Source organism: Paroedura picta, chromosome 3 (assembly GCF_049243985.1).
Source record: "Paroedura picta isolate Pp20150507F chromosome 3, Ppicta_v3.0, whole genome shotgun sequence".
In the NCBI taxonomy this organism is placed as follows: domain Eukaryota; kingdom Metazoa; phylum Chordata; class Lepidosauria; order Squamata; family Gekkonidae; genus Paroedura; species Paroedura picta.
The window spans coordinates 162,534,448-162,561,399 of NC_135371.1; the positions used below are offsets into that span (position 1 = coordinate 162,534,448).

Sequence of the window (26,952 nt, forward strand, 5' to 3'; positions counted from 1 at the left end):
ATAATCACCTTCCCTTCTCTCCATAATAGACCCTGTGATACTCAAAAGGTGAGGTTGAGAAAGCTCCAAGAGAACTGTAAGAAAGCTCTGAGAGAACTGAGTAGCCTTAAGTTCATCCAGCTGGCTTGCATGTGAAGGAGTAGGGAATCAAATCTGCTTCTCCAGGTTAAAGTCCACAAGTCCTTGACCACCACACCACGCTGGTGCCCTTTCATTCTGTATGGATTTTTTAAAAATATGACGGTGCATGGAAGACCGAAAGCTTCCCCCACCCCCATATTCTACAATGATGCAATCCACTCCACCGATCTCTGCATGTGTAAACTGCCCCTAGAAAATTGGGGGTGGGGGTGGGTGACAAGATTGGAGTGGCATAAAGTCTCTTAGATTGGGTCCCTTTGGTCTCTACCTTTGACTACTGCAATGAGCTCCTTGGGGCATCCCTTAAAAGACCATCTGGAAGCAGTGGCTAGTTTGAATTCTGCATCCTGCCATGCATTCCTGCCTTGGGAACTATTACTGTCCCATTAGCTTCCTAGTGTAATTCAAGGTGCTGGTCCTGACCTTTAAAGCCCCAAATGGGCTAGGCCTGCTAGGGCAGGGGTAGTCAACCTGTGGTCCTCCAGATGTCCATGGACTACAATTCCCACAAGCCCCTGCCGGCGTTTGCTGGCAGGGGCTCGTGGGAATTGTAGTCCATGGACATCTGGAGGACCACAGGTTGACTACCCCTTTGCTAGGGTACCTCAGAAAGCATCTTGCCCACAGGTAATTAGATAATCTTACAAGACCGTCTTAAGGGATCTCACAGACATTGGGAAGCCAGTCTAGGAGGTTATAAAGCACATGGCCTTTTCAGTGGTGGCACCCCTCCTTTGGGGAACGCCTTAGTGAGTTTCCAGACTCCATGACTTTTCCTGGAGAGTGAACTCTTACAGCCTTTACACTTCCTTCTATGCCCCTAATATATATTCTCCTCTTCCCCTAAAGAATTTAAGGTGGCTTGAATATGTAACAGGTCTCACTTAAAAGGAGAAACAAATGAGAGGGGAAACCAACCCTAAAAGTTTGCAGGATACTCAAAAGGGGTTATGGTGGGAGGTGGGGCAGGATTTCCAAATGGCTCCCCGCTTTTCTGGTTCTTTATGGACCCCCGACTAGTTTGAACTAGATGTCACCAAGACAATGATGGCTATATCCTGGCTGTCCTTTTCCAAGAACTGATGAAGCTCATGGCAGGAAGATGGACCTAACGGAGCGCTAAAAAGCACCACCTGCTCCACATTCTCTACGTTCCACCTTAGTAGCCTGAGCTAGCTGCAACGTTCTGCACGCCACCCAATGGAAAGCCATCACCTACCATGTCTGGAACATTCTTTAATCTTCCCGGACATCCACGCCACTGCTTTAGCGCCCATCTTAGTCCCAAAGTTCCTGTCAAACGGAGTTGGTGACCCACCCTGTGATAAACAAAGGGAGTAGAGGCTTGATTTTCCATTAGAAGAAGAAGAAGAGTTGATTCTTATATGCCGCTTTTCTCTACCTGAAGGAGGCTCAAAGCGGCTTACAGTCGCCTTCCCTTTCCTCTCCCCACAACAGACACCCTGTGAGGGAGGTGAGGCTGAGAGAGTCCTGATATTACTGCTCAGTCAGAACAGCTTTCTCAGTGCTATGACTAGCCCAAGGTCACCCAGCTGGCTGTATGTGGGGGAGAGCAGAATCGAACCCGGCTCGCCAGATTAAAAGTCTGCACTCCTAACCAGTACACCAAGCAGGCATGCTTGTGGGAACGAGTTGTGGGGAGAACCTAAAGAAGGGAATCACTGCACCAATGCATCTGAGATGGGAAGTTTTAAGCTTGGGTGGCCACACGTGGCACCCACCAAGTACTTTTAAAGTGTAGGTAGGGCCTGGTGGGGCATTTGCCCAGCAGGACATTTGATTGGCTGTGCAGGTTTCAAAAAAGTTGCTCCAGCCGTAGCTGCTTCCACAGCCCAAGGACCTTCACGGGTGTGACTGAAGACAGCTGTGTACCTGCAAGAAAATATTCCAGAGCCATCTGCTCATTTTAAAAGGCATCTTGTTAAGGAGAGCTGCAGCCTGAAAGGTTGAAGAGTTCCTATTCAAGTTATGCGTGATCTCACTCCCTGAGATTCTGCGGTTTGCTCTGCCTTCTGCAGCTGCCCCTCCCTCGGGTTGCCAGGCTCCCTGCCAGCATCCCTCACTTCTAAAAAAAACCCATTGGCATCATAGCATGATGCCACTTCTGGAGGGAAACCAGAAGTCCTGTTGTGTCACTAGGAATTGCCAGAAAGAATATGGCTTTATACTGTCTCCAGCAATTCCTACGTGATGTCACTGCTGATTTTACAGGATGTAATGACATAGCTCATGCCAAGCTGGTGCCCTCCCCCATATTTTTGCACTTCTCCCCCCCACCCGTTCACCAAAAGCTCGTGCTGGTTGCCCGGCGCAGTGAAACAGGACAGGCTTAATAGGTAAAAGGTAAAGGTATCCCCCTGTGCAAGCACTGAGTCATGTCTGACCCGTGGGGTGACGCCCTCTAGCGTTTTCTTGGCAGACTCAATACGGGGTGGTTTGCCAGGGCCTTCCCCAGTCATTACCATTTACCCCCCAGCAAGCTGGGTACTCATTTTACCGACCTCGGAAGGATGGAAGGCTGAGTCGATCTTGAGCCGGCTGCTGGGATCGAACTCCCAGCCTCATGGGCAGAGCTTCAGACTGCATGTCTGCTGCCTTACCACTCTGCGCCACAAGAGGCTCTTCGACAGGCTTAATATTGATAGCATAAATTTTCTATTTTATCATAGCAGCCTTGTGATATAGGTTAGGAAGAGACCAGCCTGGGGTAACCCAAATAAACTTCATGGAAAAATTGAACCCATATCCCTCAGGTCCTGATCTGACACTCTAACTCAGGGATTCCCAGCCAGAGGTCCACAGACCCCTGGGGGTTCGTAGAAGCTCTGGATGTGGTCCGCTGCCCCCCCTGCTTTAATGGACCTGCCACTTAAGGCAACCTGCCACTTCTATTGCTCCCTCTCCTGAGTATAAGTGAGTTCTGTGGTTTCTGTGCCCGGCAGAGGGCAGAACCTGTACACCTACCCGCACCTTAAATGATCTGTCTCTCCCCACCCCTGGTAACACTGGTGCCGATGTAACTTCCTGGGGGTGTGGCAGGGAGGTGTGGCCAGCTGACATCACTTCCGGGGCTCCTTGAAGCCTGAAAAATTATTTCAGGGGCTCCTCTGTGGTCAAAAGGTTGAAAAAGGCTGCTCTAACTTCTATACCCAGTAACTCCAGTACAGCATCTGATGAAATGGGCTCTGACCCAGGAAAGCCTGCGCTAGAATTCTGTTAATCTTTATGGTGCCACAGGACTCTTGTTTTACCATATGAAAGAAGAAACTGAAACTCTGAGAAAGCACCACAACCATCAAGGAGAAGAAAAGGGACTCTGCTAGTAATATTAGTTTAATGCTCTGAACCAACATATCTTCACTTGTATTCCTTCTAGCAAACCTTAAAACAGATCAGGTGGAAAGGAAGGAGCTAGGGGGTCAGAAAATACTGCCTTGCCTACCATGGGAGATCTGAACTGAGAATTCCCCGGGTTAATCTTTGCCAAGGCACTAGCTGTCGAGATCAGTTGGTGTGATCTGAAAAGCATACCAGGAACAAAGTAGTATTTTATAGTCGCGAACACACCCGAACAGCACAGTGGCAGTTTTAGATTGCAAAGTCACTTAGGAGAGCACGGGTCCAACTGGTAGCCTATGAGTAAGGCCAACCTTTTATGGCTCCTCCAAAGGGCTGGACAATCTGTCTCATGTCTTGGCTCAGCCACGCTACCTGCACATTCAGGGAACACCTAATGTGATTATCAAAGGCTGCTTTGGCATCAACTGAATCCCAGGTCCTCAAGGCAGCTAACATACCTGTTGCATGTGGCCCAGCACATTCTTTCTGGTGTCAAAGATGCCTTTCCCTTCCTCAGAATACAAGTTGTATATGAATTCAGTGGTATAGTTTTCATTGCATTTCTCATTTCTGCAAAGGCAGGAATAAAAACCATGCAGCACGAATTAAGGCTGAATTAAAAATGTCGACTGATAGGGAAAACAGTAAAGAGACAGAAAGGTTCGAGACAGTGCTAATCAAGTCTTCTCTCATAAGATCGCTGACAAGCTTTCTTTCTAGCTACCCAGCTGCCGCATTTCAAGCTTAAAAAGGAATTACACTCAGCTTGCTTGTTGGCTTGATGACCCCCCCTCCCATCGTAGCTGACAGAAGAATTTCCTTGTTCTGTACATTTAATCTGCAAAACAATCTTGTGTCTATACACAGTGGCAGATGTGTTCCATTTTTCTCTTTACCAGAACACAAAAGAAAACCTTTCCCTACGGCTTGCAAAATTGTTCTGAGGCTTGGTGGTTGAACAGGAGGGGAGAGAAAGCTTATCAATGATGTCACAGGTGCCAGCCAATAGACACCTTCACAGTAGGGTTACCAACTTCTAGATGTGGTTTTGAGATCTCCTAGAATTACAGCTCGCCTCCAGGCTACAGAGATCAGTTCCCACAAAGAAAATGGCTGCTTTGGACAGTGTACTCTATAGTATACCATAGAATGTAGGAGAAATGGAAGTCCTAGAGTGTGACATGGAATCTCCACTGAGCTTCCTCCCGTCCCCAGACTCTGACCTCCCCAAGCACCACCCCTAAATCTTCAGGAATATTCTCAGCCAGAGTTGACAACCCAGCTCCATAGCCAGATTCTCCTCATTCAAGCTGAACCATGAGCAAAATCTAAAGAACTGGAGGGTGGTTTTTTGTTTGTTTAGTTTGCCTCCGAACAGGAAAAAATGTATATTGGTCACGAGAGCAGCAGAAATGCTTCCACCAGAAATACAAGAATATGGAAGCCACTTCTAAATCACAAATAACTTCCTTTTGTTTTTTAACTCACAAGACTTGAAGGGTACCTCAATATTAGCCCTCTCTTCACTGTGGTTTTCATTTTTTCGGTCAGATGTTCCACGTTAGTCTGTTAGCCAAAGAAAACTGGGTCAACATGGATCGCATGGTTTCTTACGAAAGCAAGTGGCCATTTCCAAAAACACACACCAGCTGAGGTTTTTCTACACAACTAAGGCTAACAATACTTGTCTTCCACAAGTGTGCAGTCACCCACCCTCCAGAAGGAATGCTTAGGGGCTTTTCGCACGCCTTCAAAATAGCACAATGGTTGCCAATTGAAAACGCTACTGATTTGCTGTTATGCACAACGTCGTTGACAATCTGCCACACACCTGAAACCAATCTGCAAAAAGCGCTTCCTTGTAGCGCTTTCAGGGAAATCCCCAAAAGTGGATTCACCCTCCGGAAAGCGATACACTCCTGCAACCAATCTGCAACACTAGCGAAAAAGACCTGTGTGTTAACATTGTTGCGGTTTCTACAAAGTCCCTCCCCCTGGCTCTCTTCTCTGATCTTCCGGCGAAGCGATCGCCATTTTTTTTTTCTCCGAGCGAGCGGGGATAAACGCACCAGCGAGCCTCTTTCTGTTTAGAGGCTTCCCCGGCTTCAGTCCCTCCCCTTCAGTCAGTAAGCACAAAGAACAGAAAAGCCCGTTTGCTGATGTATTTTCCCTTTATTTTTTACACATTTATTCAGCCGAAAATCGGGTCCATGAGGGGGGGGGGATTTTTTTTTTCACTCGGAGGGAGCGTGGCAACGATTAAACGACAGTTCAAACACACCAGGCAGCTGGATGGGTCTCTCCGTTGCAACGAATCAACACAGATTTGTTGCCACGGGTGGGTTTTTTTTAAAAAAAAAACTTTCTTAAAGGGAAAGGGGCTGTTTGGGAGCATGCTAACGGCTGCCCATTGGCTGCTTGACGGCCAGGGGCGGGACGAGCTTGGCAATAGCGCTTCCTTTCTAGCGATTTTGGCCGAGACCGGAAGCCTGTGGGAAACGCTACAAAACGCAACTGGATTCCACTACAAAGGCAGGTGTGCATAACGACGAATTCCACTATTTTAAATGGCGATTTTTCATTCAGCAACCAATTTGCTACAAAGATCCCGGTGCGGAAAGCCCCTTAGTGTTGTGGTATAAGTTGGGGGCTTGAAAGTTGTACTACGGTATATAAAATCATGGAGGGAATTTACAAGAAGTGTTGAGTTGAGTTCTGAATCCATTTACATCTGCAATATCATATTATCCCTGTCCATAAATACCCTGTCCATAAAATAATAAATAATAATAATAATAATAATAATAATAATAATAATAATAATAATAATAATAATAATAATAATAATAATAATAATAATAATAATAATAAAATACCCTGTCCATAAATATCCTGTCCATAAAAATGAATAAAACTGACTTAAAAGCCGCATGGGATGATTCATGCAGAGACACAACCGGCAGCCTCCCTTGAACTGGGTGATTCTGCTGCACCCTTATGCTAGGAGCAATTTAATCTTGCTCTTTTCCTCCTGATGCAAGGATCACTCATCCCCTGCAGAGGCTGATCCCAGGAAAACAGCAAGGTAATGTCTGCGAATGAATCATGCAGAGATGCAGCAGGCAACTTCCTCCTCCGAGAGTTATAGTGCTGAGTTACTCAGCCCCATCACGCACTTTGGGAATGATTGCTTTAATATTTGCAGTGGAGGTTTTCGGAGAGGTAAGATTTCCACAAGCTTTCATCATGCCGCAATGTATTCTTAGGAACAGGCCTGCTTTTCTGAAAAATGCTCACCTCCAGGTCATGGATGGTGAAAGGGTCTTCATAAATATACGCCGCATCTGCTCCAGCAGCCAAGCCCGCCATGGTCGCCAGGTAGCCACAGTAGCCTCCCATGGTCTCAATGATAAACACCCGCCTCTTCGTGCCGGCTGCAGACTGCTTGATACGATCGCACGTCTACGGATCAAACAGACGAACACAGAACACATCAAATGGCAGCCGCCATCCCTGAATGAGGGTTTTGGAAAAATTACCAGTAGGGAAAAGGTTTCCCCGAGAGGTCTTTGTGGGGGCTCCACAACTAGGCTCAGTTCCCACTGAAGCTCAGAGGCTCTGAAGTTTTGTAAAAAACAGAACAAGTGCAAATAGCCGTTGTGGGTTTTCAAGATGCGTGGCCGTGGCCTGGTAGTTTTAGTCCCTGATGTTTGGCCAGTAACTGGGGGGCATCTTCAGAAGTGGGACACAGCAAGATGGGAATCTCTCCATGCCAAAGTGTGGAGCTTGTGAACAGTTGCTGGGCATTTTATTTACTTCTCTCTCTCTCTCTCTCTCTCTTTCTCTTTCTCTTTCTCTGTGAGTGGGTGGGACAGGGCAATGGAGTGTGATGTCACATCCATTGGGAGTGTCTGGGTAATGTCACTTCTGGTGGCATGTGACTTCCTGGGGTGTGGCCTGCTGACATCACTTCTGGGGTTTCTTGAAGCCTGAAGAATGTTTCAGGGGGTTCTCAACTGTAAAAACCTTGAGAAAGGCTGGCGTAATGCATCACATTCCGTTCTTATCCAGGAGACTGCCAGGAGATGGACTGGGACTAGAACAGGCTCTTACTGTGTCTGGTACACTTATACATTAGCATGTATTTCCCTTCTCTTGCACAACTGTTTTCGTTTCTGGCAGTGACAGGAAGGAACAATAAGCAAGACGCTGACACTGAGCCCCACACGCTACGACACCAGATCAAGTCCAGCCCTGGCACTAGAGGCAATATCCACGGACTCCCTAGAGAGCATCCTAAATCTTCACAATCCCAAACATTTGATTTTTTTTTAAAGGGAAACAGGTTCTCAAAATACTGAGTAAAAAAAAAATCCTCATTTTCATGTGGAATTTGGAATACAGGACATTTTCTGTACTTATGTGGAAAACACCAAATATGGACAATACACAGAAGGAGTTAATCCTCTGGCTCTTTGCTTTGGAACTGGGCTGCTGCCTCTCCGTAGGGCAACCATGTACACTAAGGCAGCATTTGCCCCTGCAGGAATTGTGACTGCTCTCTGCAGAGTGCATCTCCTGACAGCTGTCAAACACTGCTCTGTGGGCAAGGCCAGCCTGATCTGGAGCCCTAAGGCAAAGAAGAAGAAGAGTTGGTTCTTATATGCCGCTTTTCTCTACCTGAAAGAGTCTCAAAACGGCTCCATATTGCCTTCCCCTTCCTCTCCCCACAACAGACACCCTGTGAGGGAGGGGAGGCTGAGAGAGCCCTGATATTCCTGCTCAGTCAGAACAGCTTTCTCAATGCTGTGGAGAGCCCAAGGTCACGCCGCTGGCTGCATGCGAGGGAGCGGGGAATCAAACCCAGCTCGCCAGATTAGAAGTCCGCACTCCTGACCACTACACCAAACGGGCTCAGGGAGAGACCTTACCGCGGTGATGGTGTTGAGAGCGGTGTCTGCGCCGATGCTGAAGTCAGAGCCGGGAACGTTGTTGGAGACAGTGGCTGGGATGACACAGAGGGGGATGCAGAGCTCCTCGTACTTGGAGCGGCCTTCGATCAGCTCCAGGCTGCCGGTGAAAGCCTACAGGGAAGCCAAGAGGTGCTGCTTTCATGGCCAGCATTCGAAGCAGAGAGGGCAGTGGCAAAACACATGCAAATTGTTCTGAGCACGCAACTAAAAACCCCCAAACAGCTTTCCGCATCAGCCTCCCCCTGGTGGCTTCCTTCCCTCTGCCCATCCCTTTTCCCCCTCTCTCCAGGCTTCCCAGGTACACCATCTCTCTCTTCCACAAGAGCCCATCCTGCAGAGGGACCCCTTGACCTAGCTGAGGACTCAGATGGTGAACAAAAGGGTGCTCTTTCAAAGCCTGCAGGCAAGAGTCTTGTTGGGCCTATTGAAGAATTCCATGGAATGCAGACAATCTGGCAGAAGGAACTTCCTGTCAAAACACAGCCGACTTATGGTGACCCTGTAAGGGTTCCAAGGCAGGAAATTAACTGAGGTGGTTGGCCACACCTGGCCCCTGCGGAGCAGCCGACTTCCTTAGTGGTCTCCCATCCAAGTGGCCCACCCAACTTTGCTCCAAGATCTGATGCCACGGAAGTCCCCAAGCTTTTTGAGCCTGTGGGCACGTTTGGAATTCTAACCCTGCAGTGGCTGCAGCCCCAAAATGGCTGCTGCAGGAGGCGGAGCCAGCCCCAAAATGGCCGCTGCAGGAGGCGGAGCCAGCCCCAAAATGGCTGGCTCTGCTCACCTTCATTCACACAATGAAGATTCTTGTGCAACGGCGACAGCTGCCGCTCCAGCAGCATTTGTAAAAATCTGCAAAGTCACTGATCAGAAGCTTCGCTGGGCAAAAGCCCCACCCATTTTCTTAAAACATTTCGTGGGCACTAGAAAAGTGAGTAATTTCACAAGTTCCATGGTGCATATTGGCCCTATGATGAGACCAAGCTTGCCTGGCCCATTCAGGTCCAGGCAGGCCAGAAATGACCCACCGGTGAGCAACGCTGAGAATCCCAGAGGAGGTTGCCTCAAATTCCCTGTCACCTCACGTTCCAAGCAGCCAAGGCCTTTCTAAGGCCTACCTCAAAGCCTCCGATAATGATCAGCCCATGAATGCCAAAGTCAGCGATGGTGCTGCTGATCTGTTCAAAGTATTTCTTTGGTAGAGTCCTGCGACAAAATAAGCAGGGAAGACACAGTGTCTGTTTCAGTAATTCCCAGATAGAACATTGAGGGAAACTAGAGTACCGCTAAATGATTGTTAGGTTGCCTACTCATAGGTAGAGAAGGGTGCCTGTTGCATCTCTGTATGATTTACTGCTCAAACCAGACTTCCTCCCAATTTGCCATTGTTAAAGCGTGGGCAGTTTTGTTGCAATTCAGCATCAGGGGCCAAGTTTAGCATTCACTTGCTCACAGTGTAGAGACAAAGAACGGCTGTCTTATAGTGGATTTTGACTGCTGTATCGCTGCATGATTCAGTGATCCAACTTGGCATCTCTTTCAATTGAAAAGGCATAGACTGAGCTTGTGCAGAAATATAGGCAGTTACCTCTATGGCAGGGGTAGTCAACCTGTGGTCCTCCAGATGTTCATGGACTACAATTCCCATGAGCCCCTGCCGGCATTTGCTGGCAGGGGCTCATGGGAATTGTAGTCAATGGACATCTAGAGCAGTGGTCCCCAACCTGCGGGCCGCGAAGGCCATGATGCCGGGCCGCGGCTCCCTCTCCCCGCAGTAAAAAACTTCCCGGGCCGCAAGCTTGCGGCCCAGGAAGCTTCTTACTGCGGGAGGGCGGGGAGAGGAAATCAGGGCCGGGCCGCGCTCGTTCATTGCGCATGCGCAATGCGTGTGCGCAGCCCGCGGGCACAGCCCGATGCGTGGGCGTGGCCCGCGCAGGCGCGGCCGCAGCCCAATACCCTGCCGGTCCCCAGCCTCAGAAAGGTTGGGGACCACTGATCTAGAGGACCATAGGTTGACTACCCCTGCTCTATGGGGAGTGGTTATTCTTACGTTTTCACATCCAGACACTTCCAGAGGGTGAGCACGAAGTACTTTTTCAATTTTAATTTTGGACGGGAGGGATATCACAGCAGCTTTAATGAACTTTAGTTCCAAACAGCGTATCTTAGGGAAAATACTTTTCTCAGCCAGAGCTGAAGAGGACTAACAGCTCAGCAATGTCCCTCCCTGTTGCTTGTGGAAATGGGACACTCTTTGCCTGGACCAGGCCTGTCTAGTCCTGAGATGGGGAACATCTCAGAAACTATTGTTGTTGGGTGTGACTTAAATCGTAAAGGGTCATGGCACGAGACAGGAGGGGTACAATCCTTTCAAAATAAAATAAAATACTTCCAAGTCTAATTTTTAAAATGCGGGCCGGGGGACATGTAAACAGCTAATGCTTTGTTTTAAAACTGCAGTAAGGATTATACATCATAAATAAGGAGATAAATGCAATAAATCAAATCAATCTCTGCCCCCCCATCCTGATAGGGCTGCAAACCTCCCAGCGGGGCCTGCAGATCTCCAGGAATCACAACTAATCTCCAGACCACAAAGTTAGTTTCCTTAGAGAAAACGGATGGTTTGAAGGTGGGATCTAAGACAGATCCCTTGTTTTTTATACCCCGCTTTCACTGCCCAATGGAGTCTCAAAGTGGCTTACAATCACCTTCCCTTCCTCTCCCCACAACAGACACCCTGTGAGGGAGGTGGGGCTGAGAGAGCTGGCCGCATGTAGAAAAGCAGGGAATCAAACCCGGCTTTCCAGATTAGAGGCTGCCACTCCTAACCGCTGCACCAAGCTGGCTCTCTTTATATCCCACTGAGGCCTCTCTCCAAATCTCCAGAAATTCCCCGCCCCAGAGTGGGCAAACCCTGCACCCAAATACCTTTTGGTTCCAAGGTTCGAGCCGCCTTTTCCAGTCCAGCCACCAACACCTCCCCATCCAATCTCTTCAACCTGTAGGGCAGTGGAGGGACAGAGAGAAGGCTTTCTCAACTCAGGTTATGCTTCTGAAGTGAGCCTGCAATGCTAAGGTTCTGCCACATAATATGGCCACAGTTATGGGAGGAAAGGGGGAAACGCTCGCTCCAAGAAATCAGTGAATGAGTGAATGCCTACTTTTCTTTCGGCCAGGCCTTCAAAGCCGTCGTGCACGGCCAGCATCTTGTGGCCGTGAATTAGACCGATCCTGACCGTAGCCCTCACTGCAGCGTTCATACCGGCGGCTGGGGCGCCCACGTTCATCACTGCCAAGTTGTAGCCACTCTGCAGGAGAGAAAGGAACAAAATCACAAACCACGTCAAGTGCCCATCACCCTGGCTGAATCTCAAAGCAGCTTGCAACTGCCTACCCTTCCTCTCCCCACAACAGACACCCGTGAGGGAGGTGGGGCTGAAGGAGGCCAAGGTCACCCAGCTGGCTGCATTTGCAGGACACAGTCTTTAATGTAAGGTGCAAGTTGTGTCTTCAGAGAGGAAAGAACTGCAAGGGGACACAAAGGTGATCCCCTCCCCACTAAAGAATTAAGAAAGGGCCTCATTGGGAAATGACTTTGAATTTCAGGTTCACAACAGGAGGACACTGTTTGTGTAGCAGGAACGGAAATGCAGATAGACGGGCAGCAGCTTTTGCCTCTTGTTTTCATATAATTAGAGGGAGGCAGGATGTTCCGCCAGCCTACAGCTCAAAGCGGAACATTCCCCTGCAAAACTTCCAAGAACACGACAAGCTTACACCTGGAGCACAAGCAAGCCAGTGCAGAAAGAGCAATTTGGACAGAGCTGCATGCAAGCTGCCATTTCACAACGACTCCACACACAAGTCTGGAATCAGCCGTGGTGGCCAGCATCATGAGGTTTTCCGCTTTCAAGTTTCTAAGCCTCAAGATCCTGTTCTCGGCCGCATGTGGCATCAGAAGCAGAATTATTATGCAAAATAAAAGCTGGTTATAGCAGCGACAGAACTCAGCATACATTTTGATTCCGCTGGTGCAGAATATACTTTTGCGTTTAAAACACCGGGTGGAAAAAGCTGCATGCTGGATCATGCATCCCATGGCCGAGCAGGGGTTAAGCTTCCCTGCCTTTCCAATTTAGAGAGCACACAACAGTTTGGAAGCATGTAAGGTGCTCTCTCCCCCAGCCAGCAAGGGTTACACTCTCCTGCAATTTCCACTGTACGAATACGGCGGATGCCTATCCTTTTACCTTGGCAGAAGGTGGACGCACATGGGCTAAAATCTTGTAAACATTCCAGTTATTCTGGAAACTCCTGCAAGAAGAGAGGGGGAAAGGTTGACGGAAACACAGCCTGCTTGGTCCTCTACAGCAGCCTTTCTTGACTTTTTTATCAATGAGAAACCCCTGAAACCTTCTTCAGGCTTCAAGAAGCCCCAAAATTGTGCAGAATAATGTTGGGAAGCATAGCTGTATAGATGCCCACCTGGGGCCCCTCCCCTTTCCAGGCCCAGCATTGGACACAGTTTTGTTTATGCGGTGGGGGCTCCCACTCACCTCCCTCTGAGTTTCAGAGCTTCATCGAACCGTCCTTCATTCATCGCTGTTGTGACATCTTTTGTCTGATAAAAGAGGGAAAGAAAAAGGTCATGAGAGGAAGAACTTTGGAGACTTCCTCTCTCACTAAAACAGCAGCTGCTTCCAATCTATTCTGGAATGGATGGCATATGTTTGCTCTGGCTATTCTCGCTGGTACCCGCTGCGCTCCACTTTTACTCTCTGGCTATTCTTGCTAGTACCCATTGCATTCTAGTGTTTCCCACAGTGGTGTTGTCTTTTTTGAGACCCGATTTATGGAGACGTTTTGTTTTGTGGTTTTTTCCCCCAACTTAAAACATAATTGCAGAGCCAGCTTCTACAGAGGGGACAGACAAAGTACTCCCAAGACTTTCCCGAGTTGCCACCCCTACCTTCAAAATTTCTTCCCTGCTCTTTATTTTAAAGCCGTTTCTCCTTTTAACTTCAACAAGCCCATTCCTGACCCTTCACCTTGCCACCACTTCTCTGCACTGTCTCCCTAACTCATCAGCTCCTGTTCCCAACCGGAAGACAGGTGCCAATTACAGGTTTTCTCTTTGTAGCCAAAGCAATTGCTCATAATCTTATCTTTTCGATTTTCACACGTAAGATATGTAAGTTTCCTAATCACAATAGACAGAGGGCTCCTAAAATAGGGAAAGGCCTTAAAAATTACAAACAGGTGGCAGGCCTAGTTTGGGTGTTCCCAGAGCAAGCCTGCCTGCACTACCACACGCCTTCACTCACCCCTAAAGTGGTAGTAGAAGAAGAAGAAGAGTTGGTTCTTATATGCCGCTTTTCCCTACCCGAAGGAGGCTCAAAGTGGCTTACAGTCGCCTTCCCTTTCCTCTCCCCATTCCTCAAGTAGTGTCTTGTGAGCACAGCAATCTATCCACAAAACGTGGCAGGAAGGAGGCAAGCATGCATTGGCTTGAATCCTACGGTGCCCTTTGCCAACTCAGTAGAAGTTCCTCCAAAGGAACAGTTTCACTTGTGGAGGAGCGAAAGCCAATATTTGTTGATTCATGAAACTCTGGGGTTTCTTAATGCTTGCACTCGAAAGCTCACGCCTTGAATAAATCTTTGTTGGTCTTAAAGGTGCCACTGGACTCTGATTTTGTTTCAGACCAACACGGCTACCCACTTGAATTTATTGGATGGGCGTGCCCACAGCTACGCTTCCCAACCATATTCTGCATGATCGCTCCCCTTCTGCGGTTCCCCAATGGTCAAAAAGTTGCCGTAGATATATGTCCCAAGGGAGGGAATGCAGCTGTCTCCACAGACTGGGTGTGACAAAAGGAAGAGGCAGCCATGATACTCACTACTTGGACACACTCCATGAGAGGAAGGCGGATGGCCTGGTTACCAGACAGGCTGACGACGCAGGCTGGCGTATCGGGGGTTCCCTCCAGTAATGCCATAACTGCTTCCACGCCCATCCTGCTTCCCTAGGAGAGGAAGAGAGTTCTGTTGAGTCCCCCAAGATCTTGTTTTATTTCAGGCCAGGGATTAACCAAGTCTAAGGCCAACATGCAGAACTGTTGAAAAAGCCCACTTCTTTCTCCCCCCAGTCTCCTGTTCTACAGAGAACATCCACTAGCCATATTCCCAGTAAAATAGAATTTACTGGGATAATATATATACTGGATAATCGTAAACCACAGAAGGTCTAGAAATAAAGAACCAGGGATTCCCAACCAGGGCTCCTTGAAAGCTCTCCAAGGGCTCCCCGGCCTTTCCTCTCCATCCTGCCTTAATGATCTCGGACACAAGCTACTCCCAGCATTGCCATGAAAGCAGGGAACCCATTGACCTGGGCGTGGCATTCTTGGGTGGGGTTACCACACCTGGGAAAGGGGGCGGAGCCTGGATGCCTACTCCTGCCTCAAACCACCTCCTTTCTCTCCCCCCTCAATCGTCCCTGGGCATGGCACAGAGGCATGGCCAGCTGACATGCTTGCTTTAGGATGCTTAGGGCTAATCCTGCGTTGAGCAGGGGGTTGGACTAGATGGCCTGTATGGCCCCTTCCAACTCTATGATTCTAGTTCAGCAGTGGAATAGGCTGCCTAAGGGGGTGGTGAGCTCCCCCTCACTGGCAGTCTTCAAGCAAAGGCTGGATACACACTTTTCTTGGATGCTTTAGGATGCTTAGGGCTGATCCTGCGTTGAGCAGGGGGTTGGACTAGATGGCCTGTCTGGCCCCTTCCAACTCTATGATTCTATGACATCACTTCCAGCCTGTTTTCAGGACTCCACAAAGCCCAGAAGATATCTCAGGGTCTCCTCCAGAGTCAAAAGCTTGAAAAGGGCTAGCCTAGAGACCTTGAATGAGGGTGGCGTGCTTGAACCAAAGCTGATCTCACGGACCGAAATTGTTTGGCCTTTTCTCTTTCCATTCAGCAGAGATGAAAAGAAGAGTTTTCAGGGTGGGATGGGGGCATTGGGGATTATGTGGGGGGTGCCTTGGCTCTTTGTATAAGCTTCCCCTCGCCACCAAACTTGGAACCCTGCTAGTTACAAAGGAGAAATGTGTGCAAGGTCACCTCTAGTCACCTCAGAACATACTCAAACAAATGTCTCTTGCTATAAATGCCAATTCATTTTGGCGGGAAAATTTACCTCAGCGTGGGGCAATGTGTAGAGCAGGGGTAGTCAAACTGCGGCCCTCCAGATGTCCATGGACTACAATTCCCAGAAGCCCCTGCCAGCAAAATGCTGGCAGGGGCTTCTGGGAATTGTAGTCCATGGACATCTGGAGGGCCGCAGTTTGACTACCCCTGGTGTAGAGGATCTGTCACAGGGAGTTTGTAACAAGCGCTGTGTAAGTTTGCACTCCTCTGATTTCTGCTCCCCCCAAATCCCTCCCAGATCTAACATGGCAAGCATCAGTAGAAGCAGTGGGAACAGAAACGCAAGGCTCCATATTTTTACCAGGATACGATCAAAGGCAGAGGGGGTCCCGCCGCGCTGCACATGACCCAGGATGGTGACTCTCGTGTCATAGCCCAGACGTTTCACAACCAGCTGGAGAGGGAAGAAAGACACAGAAATGGCTTTGTTTACCGAGCCCCATTACTGTGCAGACAGAGAGATCCCCTGCCTTGAAGAGCTTGCAATCACAAATTTGCCACTCAGGAGAGGAGAGGGCTGGGAAGGCAGGAAGAGAGAGGGAAAAGAATGTTAGAATGTTAGAATTGCCATTCTGGTGATGTTAGGATGGAAGACGTTTTATTCAGACTAGAAATGCTGGATAAGATCTGGCTGGGTTTGATTCTCCTTGGCTAAAGCTACTTAAATAACCAAAAAGGAAAACAAAAACCCAACCTCACAAGACAACTTAGGAACCTAAAGATTGAGCTGCAAAAACAATTTGTTTAGCATTTTGTTTAAAATATATATTAATTATAATTATGTGGACATCGTCAAAGTTAAAGCCATCTCAGTTGTATATATCGTGTGATACAATCAACAACAACACATGAAACATATGAGGTACAAAGACCAGAGACGTTTTGACCCCTAAGGATCTCCCCTCAATGGTCAAGTAAGTTAAAATGCACTTATACATATAACAATAAAAAACTACAATATTAGGGCTTGCTAGGTGGTGAAAAAAGCCTATAAAGTGAAGCTCCAACTAATAAGTGTTGTATAGAAGACTGTCTAATATGGACCCCACATTCTGAAATATTGTTCAAAGACCAGCTCTCTCAGTGTTGCCTGACTCTCTGCAAAGTGCATTTGCATGTGTTAGAGCAGGGGTGGGCAAGCTGGGGCTCATGGGAATTGTAGTCCATAGACATCTGGAGAGCCACAGTTTGGCCACCCCTGTAGTTAAGAGTGTTCCACCAGGGCTAGGGTTGCTGGAAGTCAGGCAGATATCTACAGGAGCTTTTCCTCCACGGGAAATCGAGTAAACACAGAACCACACTCTCCTCCTTTCCTCCCAATGGTACAAACCCAGGCCCCTTTGACCGCCCAGAACAGAAAGCAAGACATGATGTCACCTAGAGGCAAGGCAAAGGACATCAACACAAATGTTCTTGGCAGTGCTAGGGAGGCCACCTACGTTTTTGATGTCTTCTGAAGTGATGGGCTTGCCATGTTTGTCGATCGCGCCTTCAGCCACAATAATGATGTTTAGCCTTGAGCCGCGAGTTCTGGTCTGCAAAGAGGGGGAAGGAGTGAAGAAAGGAAAAGGGAGCCTGTTAGGGAGGGAGCTGACGGGAAGGATGAGGAGTAGGTTTATTCCTTTAAAACGTTTTTAGGCTGCCTTTCCATCCAGCCAGGGTACACGAGGTGGCTCACATAAAACTATTAAAACAGGCTGCATTTTAAAATGCAAAATTCAATTAGAAACACGTCAACAAACAAGACGAGGAGGGCCAGTAACCGTTATTGAAGGTATGCCGGATAAAACGAAAAAGTCTTCCAGACCCAGCTCATTGGTCCTTCGTTGCCTGACACATAGATGAAAAAGAAGAGTTGTTCTTAGATGCCACCCAAAGGAGTCTCAAAGTGGCTTCCAATCGCCTTCCCTTTCCTCTCCCCACAACACACACTCTGTGAGGGAGGTGAGGCTGAGAGAGCCCTGATATTACTGAAGAAGAAGAAGAGTTGGTTCTTATATGCTACTTTTCTCTACCCAAAGGAGTCTCAAAGCAGCTTACATATCATAGAATAATAGCATTGGAAGGAACCTCATGGGTCATCTAGTCCAACCCCCTGCACTATGCAGGACACTCACACCCCTTTCAGGATTGTCGTGAGGATGAATTGGTGGAGAAGACAACAAAGTAAGCCAGTTTGGATTTCCCATGGGGGACAAAATTAGTGCATAAAAATGCATTTAGCTGGCAGCCAGTTCCAGTGATCTTTGTACTAACATTTGGGACGCTGTATTTTTTATTACCTCGGTTAGCCTCCTGCACAAATGTTCTTCCCAGTCATCTTCAGGTGGAGATTCTGGAATGAAAACCCAGTCCGCACCACTTGCCAAGGCTGTTACAAGAGCCAGGTAACTAGAGCAGGAGAGAAAAGGTAGAAAATGAACTACAACTGATCTGGTCCCAAACAGAACAGTTAGTAATGTGCAGTGGTTACAGCTCCGGCCCAGGGAAACTCAGGTTCAAATCTGCCCTCAGTCACCTGGGCCAACCACACTCTCAGACTACCTTACCTCTAGGCCTGGTTTAAGGTTTTTCGGGGCCCACAGCCAGGTTAAGGATTGATGGGTCTTTCGCAGAGCACAACTGACACTGCTACTTCTGTGGGGGCCCTTCCCCGGGACAGTTGGAACTTTGGAAGCAAATGGCAGCTGCACTTTGCTGAAAACATTTCATGAACTTTGGTGGGAATGCACAAGTGCTATGCCCCAATATGCTCAATGAGCGATGTGCATGCTCAGTTTTTCAATTCTTGCAGTCTGCAAGCTGCTTAAGTATGAAGACCCCTTCATAATCACAGTGTGAAGACCCCATAGCCATATAGCACCGTAGGGCCCCTGGAACTGCAGGGCCTGTAGCACGTTTTACATGTGCTACTAGGATAAACCACTTCTGCTTACCTAATCTAACTTCTGAAGAGTCTAAAATGGGGAAGAGCCCCATTTGCCACCCTGCTAAGGCAGGGTAAAAATGTAATATCCACACAAAAAGACTTGCAGACCCATCATCTACAAATTGGGGGGGGGGGGAATCTAAGTGGACAAAGTGCTCCAAACAAATATATAGAGTAAGATATATTCAACTGAAGATTAAGAAACGTGACCTCCAGCAGAATCCTTAGCAGAGTTACACCCTTCTAAGCTCCCAGGTAGGTATCTCTGTTTAAGATTACATTATTGAAGACTCTGGGCCCCTCCCACACTTTTGGCCCTAACCTGTGGCGTTGTCGTGAGGATAAAGGAATTTGATGGAAGCCAGTCTGGGGCCCTCCCAGGGGAGAAAAGTAGGGGTTGACATGGCCATATGTGGTCATATCACCTGATAAATGTTTAACAAACTTCAAAAATATATTTAAAAATCAATTAACTCCCAACCATTTGGGAAACCCTTCCAGGACTGTCAAGAAAACAAGCAGTGGCCATAGGTTGAATAAATGGGGAAGATGTAAATTTTAACTATGATTTTTAAAACTTAATTTAACAATGGTTGTGCATTTAAATTTTCTGAAAGCTGTCCTGAGCCTCTGGGAACAGCAGGGTATAAATGCAAAAATAAATAAATGAATAGATCTCCAGAGATCAGTTCCCCTGGAGAAAATGGTTGCTTTGGAGGTTAGAAATCTATGGCATTATACCCTGTTGAAGTCCCCAAACCCTGCTGTACCTTCACCCCTAAAATCTCCAGGTATTTCCCAACCCTGGCAACCGTAGGTAGACAGTACATGTAAACAGGGATGGCATAATGTTAACAGAACGCTTGCAGAATCAAGTCAACAGACAACACTTTTGCCCAATGGCCAATATAAATAAAATTAATAGCATATAGCAAAGTAATGTTATTCCCTACCCGCAGTGGCGACCCATCACCTCCAGCACAAAGGTCCTCTGGTGACTGTCGCAGAAAAAAAGAAAGCCAAATTAATGAAAGGTGCAAAAAAAAAAAAAAGTGAAGGTCAGATTTGTACCGGCTAATTTGTGGGTAAGATAATATCACAGGGAGTGGGCCTCTGGAAAAGTCCACACCTTGCATTGTCATGCCTTAGTCTTTCTCAGTGAGAAAGTTAACACCTTGTAAAAGGAAAAATAGAATGCACCCCAAATGCTGAATTCTCAGTCCCAGGATCAACCTTCGGTGTTTTCAAACGGCTGTCGTGAAACATACCCGGCCAGTCCTCCATAACGACCACAAACCTTACCTTTGGGCAGTGGTAGCAATAGCATCCACAATCTCTATTATCCGGTGGAGAGCAGAGTCAGTGCCGATGGTCATGTCAGTCCCGCAGAAGTCATTATCGATCGAGCCCACCATGCCGACGATGTTCAGATAACTAGACTTCTTGGCCTCCTCTACCGTGATGGCGCCTGGAAATATACATATTTATTTTATTTTTGGATTTCTAGGCTGCCCCTCTCAGCCAGGCCGGCTTGTGGTGGTTTACCATAATAAAAAATATAAAAACTATTTAAAAATCCAATACAATTGAGGCAGTACAGTTAGTACAGTCAGCACAGTCGATGGGGGCAACCTCCACTCTTCTGCTCCCAGTCTGTCCTCAATAGATGAGCCCAGGCAATATCAGCCTAGGGGATATGGATTGTGAAAAGAAAGGGGGAGACCTGATCTTACTGCCCCCGTCTCCAGCCCAGCCTCAACCAAATGCTTGGTGGAAGAGCTCTGTCTTGCAGGGGCTGTGGAACCCAGATTGCTCCTTCAGGGCCCTCAGCTCTTCCGGGAGCTCATTCCACCAGGCTGGGGCCAGAGAAGAGCCGATGGAATGCCTGAAGTGCAGGTGGGGAACAGTGTAAGCTGCCACCCCATTTTATGAAAACTTCAGTGCTTGAACTGTGGCTGGATACATTCCAATGTTTTCCTTCATCAGGCTGAGACACAGTTTTTAAAAATGCAACGCTACACAATTCCGTGTGTTAGGAGAGTCAAAAAGTGCTCCTGGGAGCCTTGATCAGGTTTGCAAAATTGAGCGGACTGAGGTCAGAGTTATGGATAATATATGTTCAAGCCACTGCCCTCCCCCAGATCCTCATTCTTTTTCTTTCCTTTTTTTTTTTTTTTGCATTGTTTCTGATTTTTGCCATCCTAGCCTGCATGCATTGCTTATTAGACTTCTCACACAATGGGTTGATATATTTATGTCATTTAACCCTCCTTAAATGTCACTGAGAAAGGTGGACCAGGAAAGTAAAAACAGAGTAAGGTCTACACCAGTGGTTCCCAACCTTTTTATCACCGGGGACCGGTCAATGCTTGTCAATGCTTGACAATTTTACTGAGGCCCGGGGGTGGGGGGTAGTCTTTTGCCAAGGGACGTTGCTGCCGGAGAGCACCAAAGGTGAGCCAGCGGCAGAGTGGCAGGGCAGCCCCTGAGGTAGCAGCCAGGGAGGAGGACGAGGAGGAGCCGTGGCCCGGTACCGACTGATCCACGAACTGGTACTGGTCCTCGGCCCGGAAGTTGGGGACCACTGGTCTACACAGTTTCAATCTAAATGCACAAGAAAATACCATGTATGGCTAAAACTTATAAATATTACAACAAAAGCAAGCTGCGTTTGTGTTGAGAATTTATTGCTTGAAGTATCAAAAAGTGGAACTCATGATGTTTAACAAGATAGACATTTCGGCTGCAAGCCCATTGAGGAACCTAAGTGCGTTTGATTACTCCTGTGTTAGGTTCTTTGCAGCCGGCATTAAATTTAAATGCTTTCTGACAAAAAAGAATGAATGGATTTTGATGAACCTGGCGAATGCATTCACGCTGATGAAGGCTTGTAGCCAAAACATCTATTTTTGTTAAACACCATGATTTTTTACCTTTTTTGATACTTCAATCGAGAAATCCACAACGCAAATGCAACTCGCTTTTGTATTAATATTTATCGGTCTATGTACAGCCATCCACAGCATTGGACTATAGAAGTAAACTATCAAATCTAACTACTGTCAGAGCCCTCTGCATCCACATCCAACGGCCGGGGTAGTCAAACTGCGGCCCTCCAGATGTCCATGGACTACAATTCCCATGAGCCCCTGCCAGCATTCTGGCAGGGGCTCATGGGAATTGTAGTCCATGTACATCTGGAAGGCTGCAGTTTGACTACCCCTGGTCTAAATTCTCCCCTCATGTGGGCAGAGGCACAAGGGGGTGGGGGTGGTTATGACGATGACTCCTTTCTCAAAGAGAAAAGCTAGCCCATGTTTGCTGGTGAGGGCTCATGGGAATTGTAGTCCATGGACATCTGGAGGGCCGCAGTTTGACGACCCCTGTCCAACGGCATCCACACCTGCTTTAACCAGCTCCTGTAGCAAGATACTCCATTCTGCACGGAAGGTGTCTGCTCCCGTCAAGCTCCCATCGCCCCCAATCACACACAGGTTGGTTATTCCTCTCTTGACCAGGTTGCGAGCGGCTTTCAGACGTCCTTCGTGGGTGCGGAAGTCTTGGCACCTGGCGCTTCCAATCACTGTTCCACCCTGGCAGGGACGGAAAGAAACAAACCGGGTTAAAAGTACAAGCTTGGGGTTGGAAGGTAACGTTAGGGCAGGAATTGGCAAACAACACGCATGAGAGACAGACAGAGAATGAATCTCACTCTCCTTGTGGGAGAAAAGCTATATAAAATTCCTATCCACATGACTGAGTTCTCTATCTCTGTAATATCCAGTATATATACATTGCTTTGGAGATCCAGCTTGGTGAGGTGGTTAAGGGCATACAATCTCAGAAAAAGAAACCTATCCAAAGGCAATGCAATAAACTCAATACTATCAGAAACAAAAATAGTCTCTGCTTATATGTTCTTTCTTTTCTTATTGTTTTATTTGTCGGGACTTCTACCAGAACGGCATCCTGGTCATGTCCGTTTTCAATGGAAAACAACTTTCCTGAGTGGGAAATCCTCAAATTAGTCAATTTTCAAATACAATTGATCTCTATCCATTATGAGGAATGTACTAATTTACACGTTTCTCCCCACATTTCTTAGAGCCAGTGGCCGTTTGTATATTATTACTGGTTTAAAATAAGGTATTGAATAGAGAAGCTGCCACTTGGGGGGAGAAACATACATTTCTGTTGCAGGTGATCCTTTGTACAGACACCATGGTTGGGGGGAGGAGGAGGAGGAGGTTCTAATATGCCGCTTTTCTCTACCCAAATGAGTCTCAAAGCGGCTTACAATGGCCTTCTTTTTCCTTTCCCCACAACAGGCACCCTGTGAGGGAGGTGAGGCTGAGAGAGCCCTGATATCACTGCTTGGTCAGAACAGCTTTAGCAGTGCCGTGGCAAGCCCAAGGTGAGGCTGAAAGAGCCCTGCTGTGGCAAGCCCAAGGTCACCCAGCTGGCTGCACTGGAGGAGCAGGGAATCAAACCCAGCTCACCAGATCAGAATTCCACGCTCCTAACCACTACACCAAGCTGGCTCTCTGGAAACTTGGATATGCCACATTCCACTGCAGTTCTCACACAAACAACCTCCCCCCTTACGGAGTATGGCTTCGGGTGAAGCTTGACTCCAATTTCAAGTTATTTTGGGCCTCAAACATTCATTGTGACCCCAGCGGCAGAAGTATCATTACACTGAAGACGGCCACCCTTGCCAGCAACCTCAAGCGATGAAAAGGTCAAGATGTTACAATAATGGTTCCTCCTGACAGGAACCCCTTCCCTCACACAGCAAGTGACCTTTCTCAAACTACAGGAGCAGAAAGGACTTCCCTCAGAAGGCAACGAAGAACCCTTTGGACAGATAATTGCTCAAAATCCCAAGTTTCACAATGTTCTCCCTCAGTTTGATTCTCGGTTGGAGGTGCAGATCCAGTTTCAAAGGATTGCTGTGGTACAACTGCAGGGCAATATTCAGAGATGTGTGGACGCCACATTAGATGTCACACCTAGACAGACACTTACCCTGGATGCTTTTGGCTGAGCCAGCATTGAGCAGGAGGTTGGGCTAGATGGCCTGTCTGGGCCCTTCCCACTCTAGGATTCTATGATTTTAAACAGCAGCTTGACAGACACTTATCCTGGATGCTTTAGGCTGATCCTGCATTGAGCAGGGGGTTGGGCTAGATGGCCTGTCTGGCCCCTTCCAACTCTATGATTCCATGATTCTAAGCAGCAGCTGGACAGATCCTTATCCTGGATGCTTTAGGCCAGGGGTAGTCAAACTGCGGCCCTCCAAATGTCCATGGACCACAATTCCCAGAAGCCCCTGCCAGCGAATGCTGGCAGGGGCTTCTGGGAATTGTAGTCCATGGACATCTGGAGGGCCGCAGTTTGACTACCCCTGCTTTAGCCTGATCCTGCATTGAGCAGGAGGTTGGGCTAGATGGCCAATATGGCCTTTTTCAACTCTATGATTCAGACACAAACACGACCAAACTCTCACATGCCCACTGGACCTTCATAGGCCCTTCCCAAAAATCTCAGTCAACAGTGTTTACAACGATGGACACCTCTCAAGCATTTTGCAAAACGAAGAGTTTCAGGGAGACCCGCTTACCAGCTGTAGCATCATCGACACGCTTTCCCATGTGGCTTCCCTAATGTTGTCGCCACCGTCCACCAGCCCTTGGTATCCCTGAAAAAGAACGCACAGAATTGTGTTAAATCCATCCATCCATCAAATGTACCACCCTCCCCGGAGGCTCAGGGCGGTTTACATAAGATGTATAAACAATACATAAAACAATCCATAACATATAAATAACCATAACAATAATACTAATAACTGATAATTGCAACAGTACAAACAATTGAAAGAGAAGTGTTAAAGCTCCCCTCTTCTTTAAAACGCCAGCTTGTACAAGACAGTGGGCAGTTCTCCATCCCAACATAGGGCAATGGTCAATGTAAAATGCTGCCCAAGTGTGGATCAATATGAGCATTCCACTTGACTTGGGAGTCTCCGAGTTCCTGCAGATGTGAATATTTCAATTGCTGGAGTGACAATACTGGCAATATGCCACATGGCAGTCATTCCACACATGAGGTTTGGGGTTACCATTGTTGATCTAGTGCAGGGGTGGCCAAACCATGGCTCTTCCGATGTCCATGGGCTATGATTACCACTCAACGCTTGACAATTTTACTGAGGCCCGTGGGGGGGGGGTAGTTTACTCCTCTACTCTCAACCACTGCCCTAACGCTCTCTGGTTGCTATGGTAATGTTTAAACATCCCTTCAAAATAAGATACAGACACGCCACAACAATGAACATAAGGAACATTTTATTTTCATGGAAATTTTAACTCATGACAATGACAAATCAATGGGAACCCTGAGTTTGTTTCTCTGCAACGAGATAGTCCCATCTGGGAGTGATGGGAGACAATGACACCCAAAGTGTGTTGTAAAGGGTTGGGAGGGATGAAGTAAAGGGAGGGGGAGAAGGCGTCCTTCGTGGCCCACCTCCAATTAGTCGACGGACCACATGTGGTCTGCTGCCCACAGGTTGGGGATCACTAGTCTAATACACAATGTAATAGGATCAGGATTGCTGAAACCTGAACCAAATCATAAGTATTAGAAGTAAATGGAAACACAGAAAGGAAGGCAGCATGGTATAGCTCAGTTGGAAGCTAAGCAGGAAGACTCCCAGGGAAGGCTCTGCAGATGGCAAACCACCTGTTCTTCTCACTTTCTTTGAAACCCCTTTGCTGGGGTCACTGTAAAGTGGCTGGTGCGTTAGACACCCCTGTGGCATCATGTAAGTAGAAATACAATGAACTGAGAACAAGTTGATGTGCACGGCAAAAGGTAACACAAAATGTGCCCAGCAGTAGAGCTCCGCTCCCTTCTTCAAAACATCTCGAGTCATCTCTTTCTTGCTCTTTTCTTGCTTTGATAACTCTATTTTTTAGAAACTGTATTTTAATGTTTAATGGTTTTTTATCGGGTATGTTTTATTGTTGTTGGCGTATGTTTTATTTACTGTTTGTAACTGAGTCAAATGCACACAACTTACCTCGTGAACAAAGTACACTTTGGCACCTGTGTATATCCCCACACGGACCACTGCCCGGACTGCTGCATTCATGCCTGTGCAAAAAAAAGAGAGAGAGAGAGAGAGAGGAAGAATAACCATTCATGCCCCACAAAACAAACCAGGAGTATGGTCTGATTGAAAAGATCTGAAATGCAGCCCAGGAATGTCTAAAAGAAGAAGAGTTTGTTCTTATATGTCACTTTTCTCTATCCAAAAGAGTCTCAAAGTGGCTTACAATTGCCTTTCCTTTCCTCTTCTCACACAGACACCCTGTGAAGTGGGTGAGGCCGAGAGAGCCTTGATATCACTGCTCAGTCTGAACAGCTTTATCAGTACCATGGTGAGCCCAAGGTCACCCAGCTGGCTGTATGTGGAGGAGCATGGACTCAAACCCAGCTACCCAGATTAGAAGTCTGCACTCCTAACCACTACACCAAGCTGGCTCCAGAGGATTTTGTACTGATAGAAGACCACAGAGACACGGCCTTCTAATTCCCACTAAGAAATCTTATCTTAGGCAGATTATAATGATGGGCTGGGGATGTGACAAATGGATATGTGTTGGGCTAGAGAAGCACCATTCCATGCAACATAAATGTGACACCCCAAAGCTGCCATCACTACTGATGCAATGTAAATAAGCCGCCCAACATAGAAAACACTAGAGTAGCCCCTATCATCCCTACCCTGAAAGCAGCCACAGATAAACTGTGCAGGTGAAAGAGACACTCCTGTGGTCCTTTCCTTGGCACTGCTTGTGCTGTACATGGGGACATTCTATCTGTGACCAACCTAGAGCATTAGCTTGTCAATAATGCGCAGTACTTGTTTTTATCATCTATGTGTTGCCCCAAGCATTTCTCCATTTCACCAGGCTTTTTGAATGGAAAATTTGGACATATAAGTGATTGTAATTTGGTATGCATAGAGCAGAGCTTCTTGTGGCGCAGAGTGGTAAGGCAGCCGTCTGAAAGCTTTGCTCCATGAGGTTGGGAGTTCGATCCCAGCAGCCGGCTCAAGGTTGACTCGGCCTTCCATCCTTCTGACGTCGGTAAAATGAGTACCCAGCTTGCTTGCTGGGGGGTAAAGCGGTAATGACTGGGGAAGGGAATGGCAAACCACCCCGTATTGAGTCTGCCATGAAAACGCTAGAGGGCGTCACCCCAAGAGTCAGACATGACTCGGTGCTTGCACAGGTGATACCTTTACCTATGCATAGCGCATGCG

The 26,952-nt window shown here is 47.5% G+C and overlaps 1 protein-coding gene across 8 annotated transcripts in view; it reads right to left on the minus strand.

The window, feature by feature from the left end:
* Positions 1-26,952, minus strand: part of PFKM (phosphofructokinase, muscle) — a 48,811-nt gene that overhangs the window by 1,306 nt on the left and 20,553 nt on the right. For 7 of the 8 annotated variants that reach the window (XM_077329132.1, XM_077329131.1, XM_077329134.1 and 4 more), the window contains exons 3-21: positions 25,705-25,778; positions 24,241-24,318; positions 22,021-22,210; positions 19,920-20,085; positions 19,571-19,615; positions 17,971-18,079; positions 17,128-17,223; positions 15,990-16,082; positions 14,380-14,505; positions 13,034-13,098; positions 12,728-12,791; positions 11,639-11,785; positions 11,406-11,476; positions 9,593-9,680; positions 8,433-8,585; positions 6,799-6,963; positions 5,006-5,067; positions 3,960-4,071; positions 1,361-1,460 (exon numbers count right to left, since the gene is read on the minus strand). In XM_077329132.1, the coding sequence (XP_077185247.1) occupies positions 1,361-1,460; positions 3,960-4,071; positions 5,006-5,067; positions 6,799-6,963; positions 8,433-8,585; positions 9,593-9,680; positions 11,406-11,476; positions 11,639-11,785; positions 12,728-12,791; positions 13,034-13,098; positions 14,380-14,505; positions 15,990-16,082; positions 17,128-17,223; positions 17,971-18,079; positions 19,571-19,615; positions 19,920-20,085; positions 22,021-22,210; positions 24,241-24,318; positions 25,705-25,778 (2,004 nt within the window). Of the gene's footprint in view, positions 1-1,360; positions 1,461-3,604; positions 3,681-3,959; positions 4,072-5,005; positions 5,068-6,798; positions 6,964-8,432; positions 8,586-9,592; positions 9,681-11,405; positions 11,477-11,638; positions 11,786-12,727; positions 12,792-13,033; positions 13,099-14,379; positions 14,506-15,989; positions 16,083-17,127; positions 17,224-17,970; positions 18,080-19,570; positions 19,616-19,919; positions 20,086-22,020; positions 22,211-24,240; positions 24,319-25,704; positions 25,779-26,952 lie in introns of those variants that run through there. The other variant, XM_077329136.1, reaches the window with a different exon arrangement.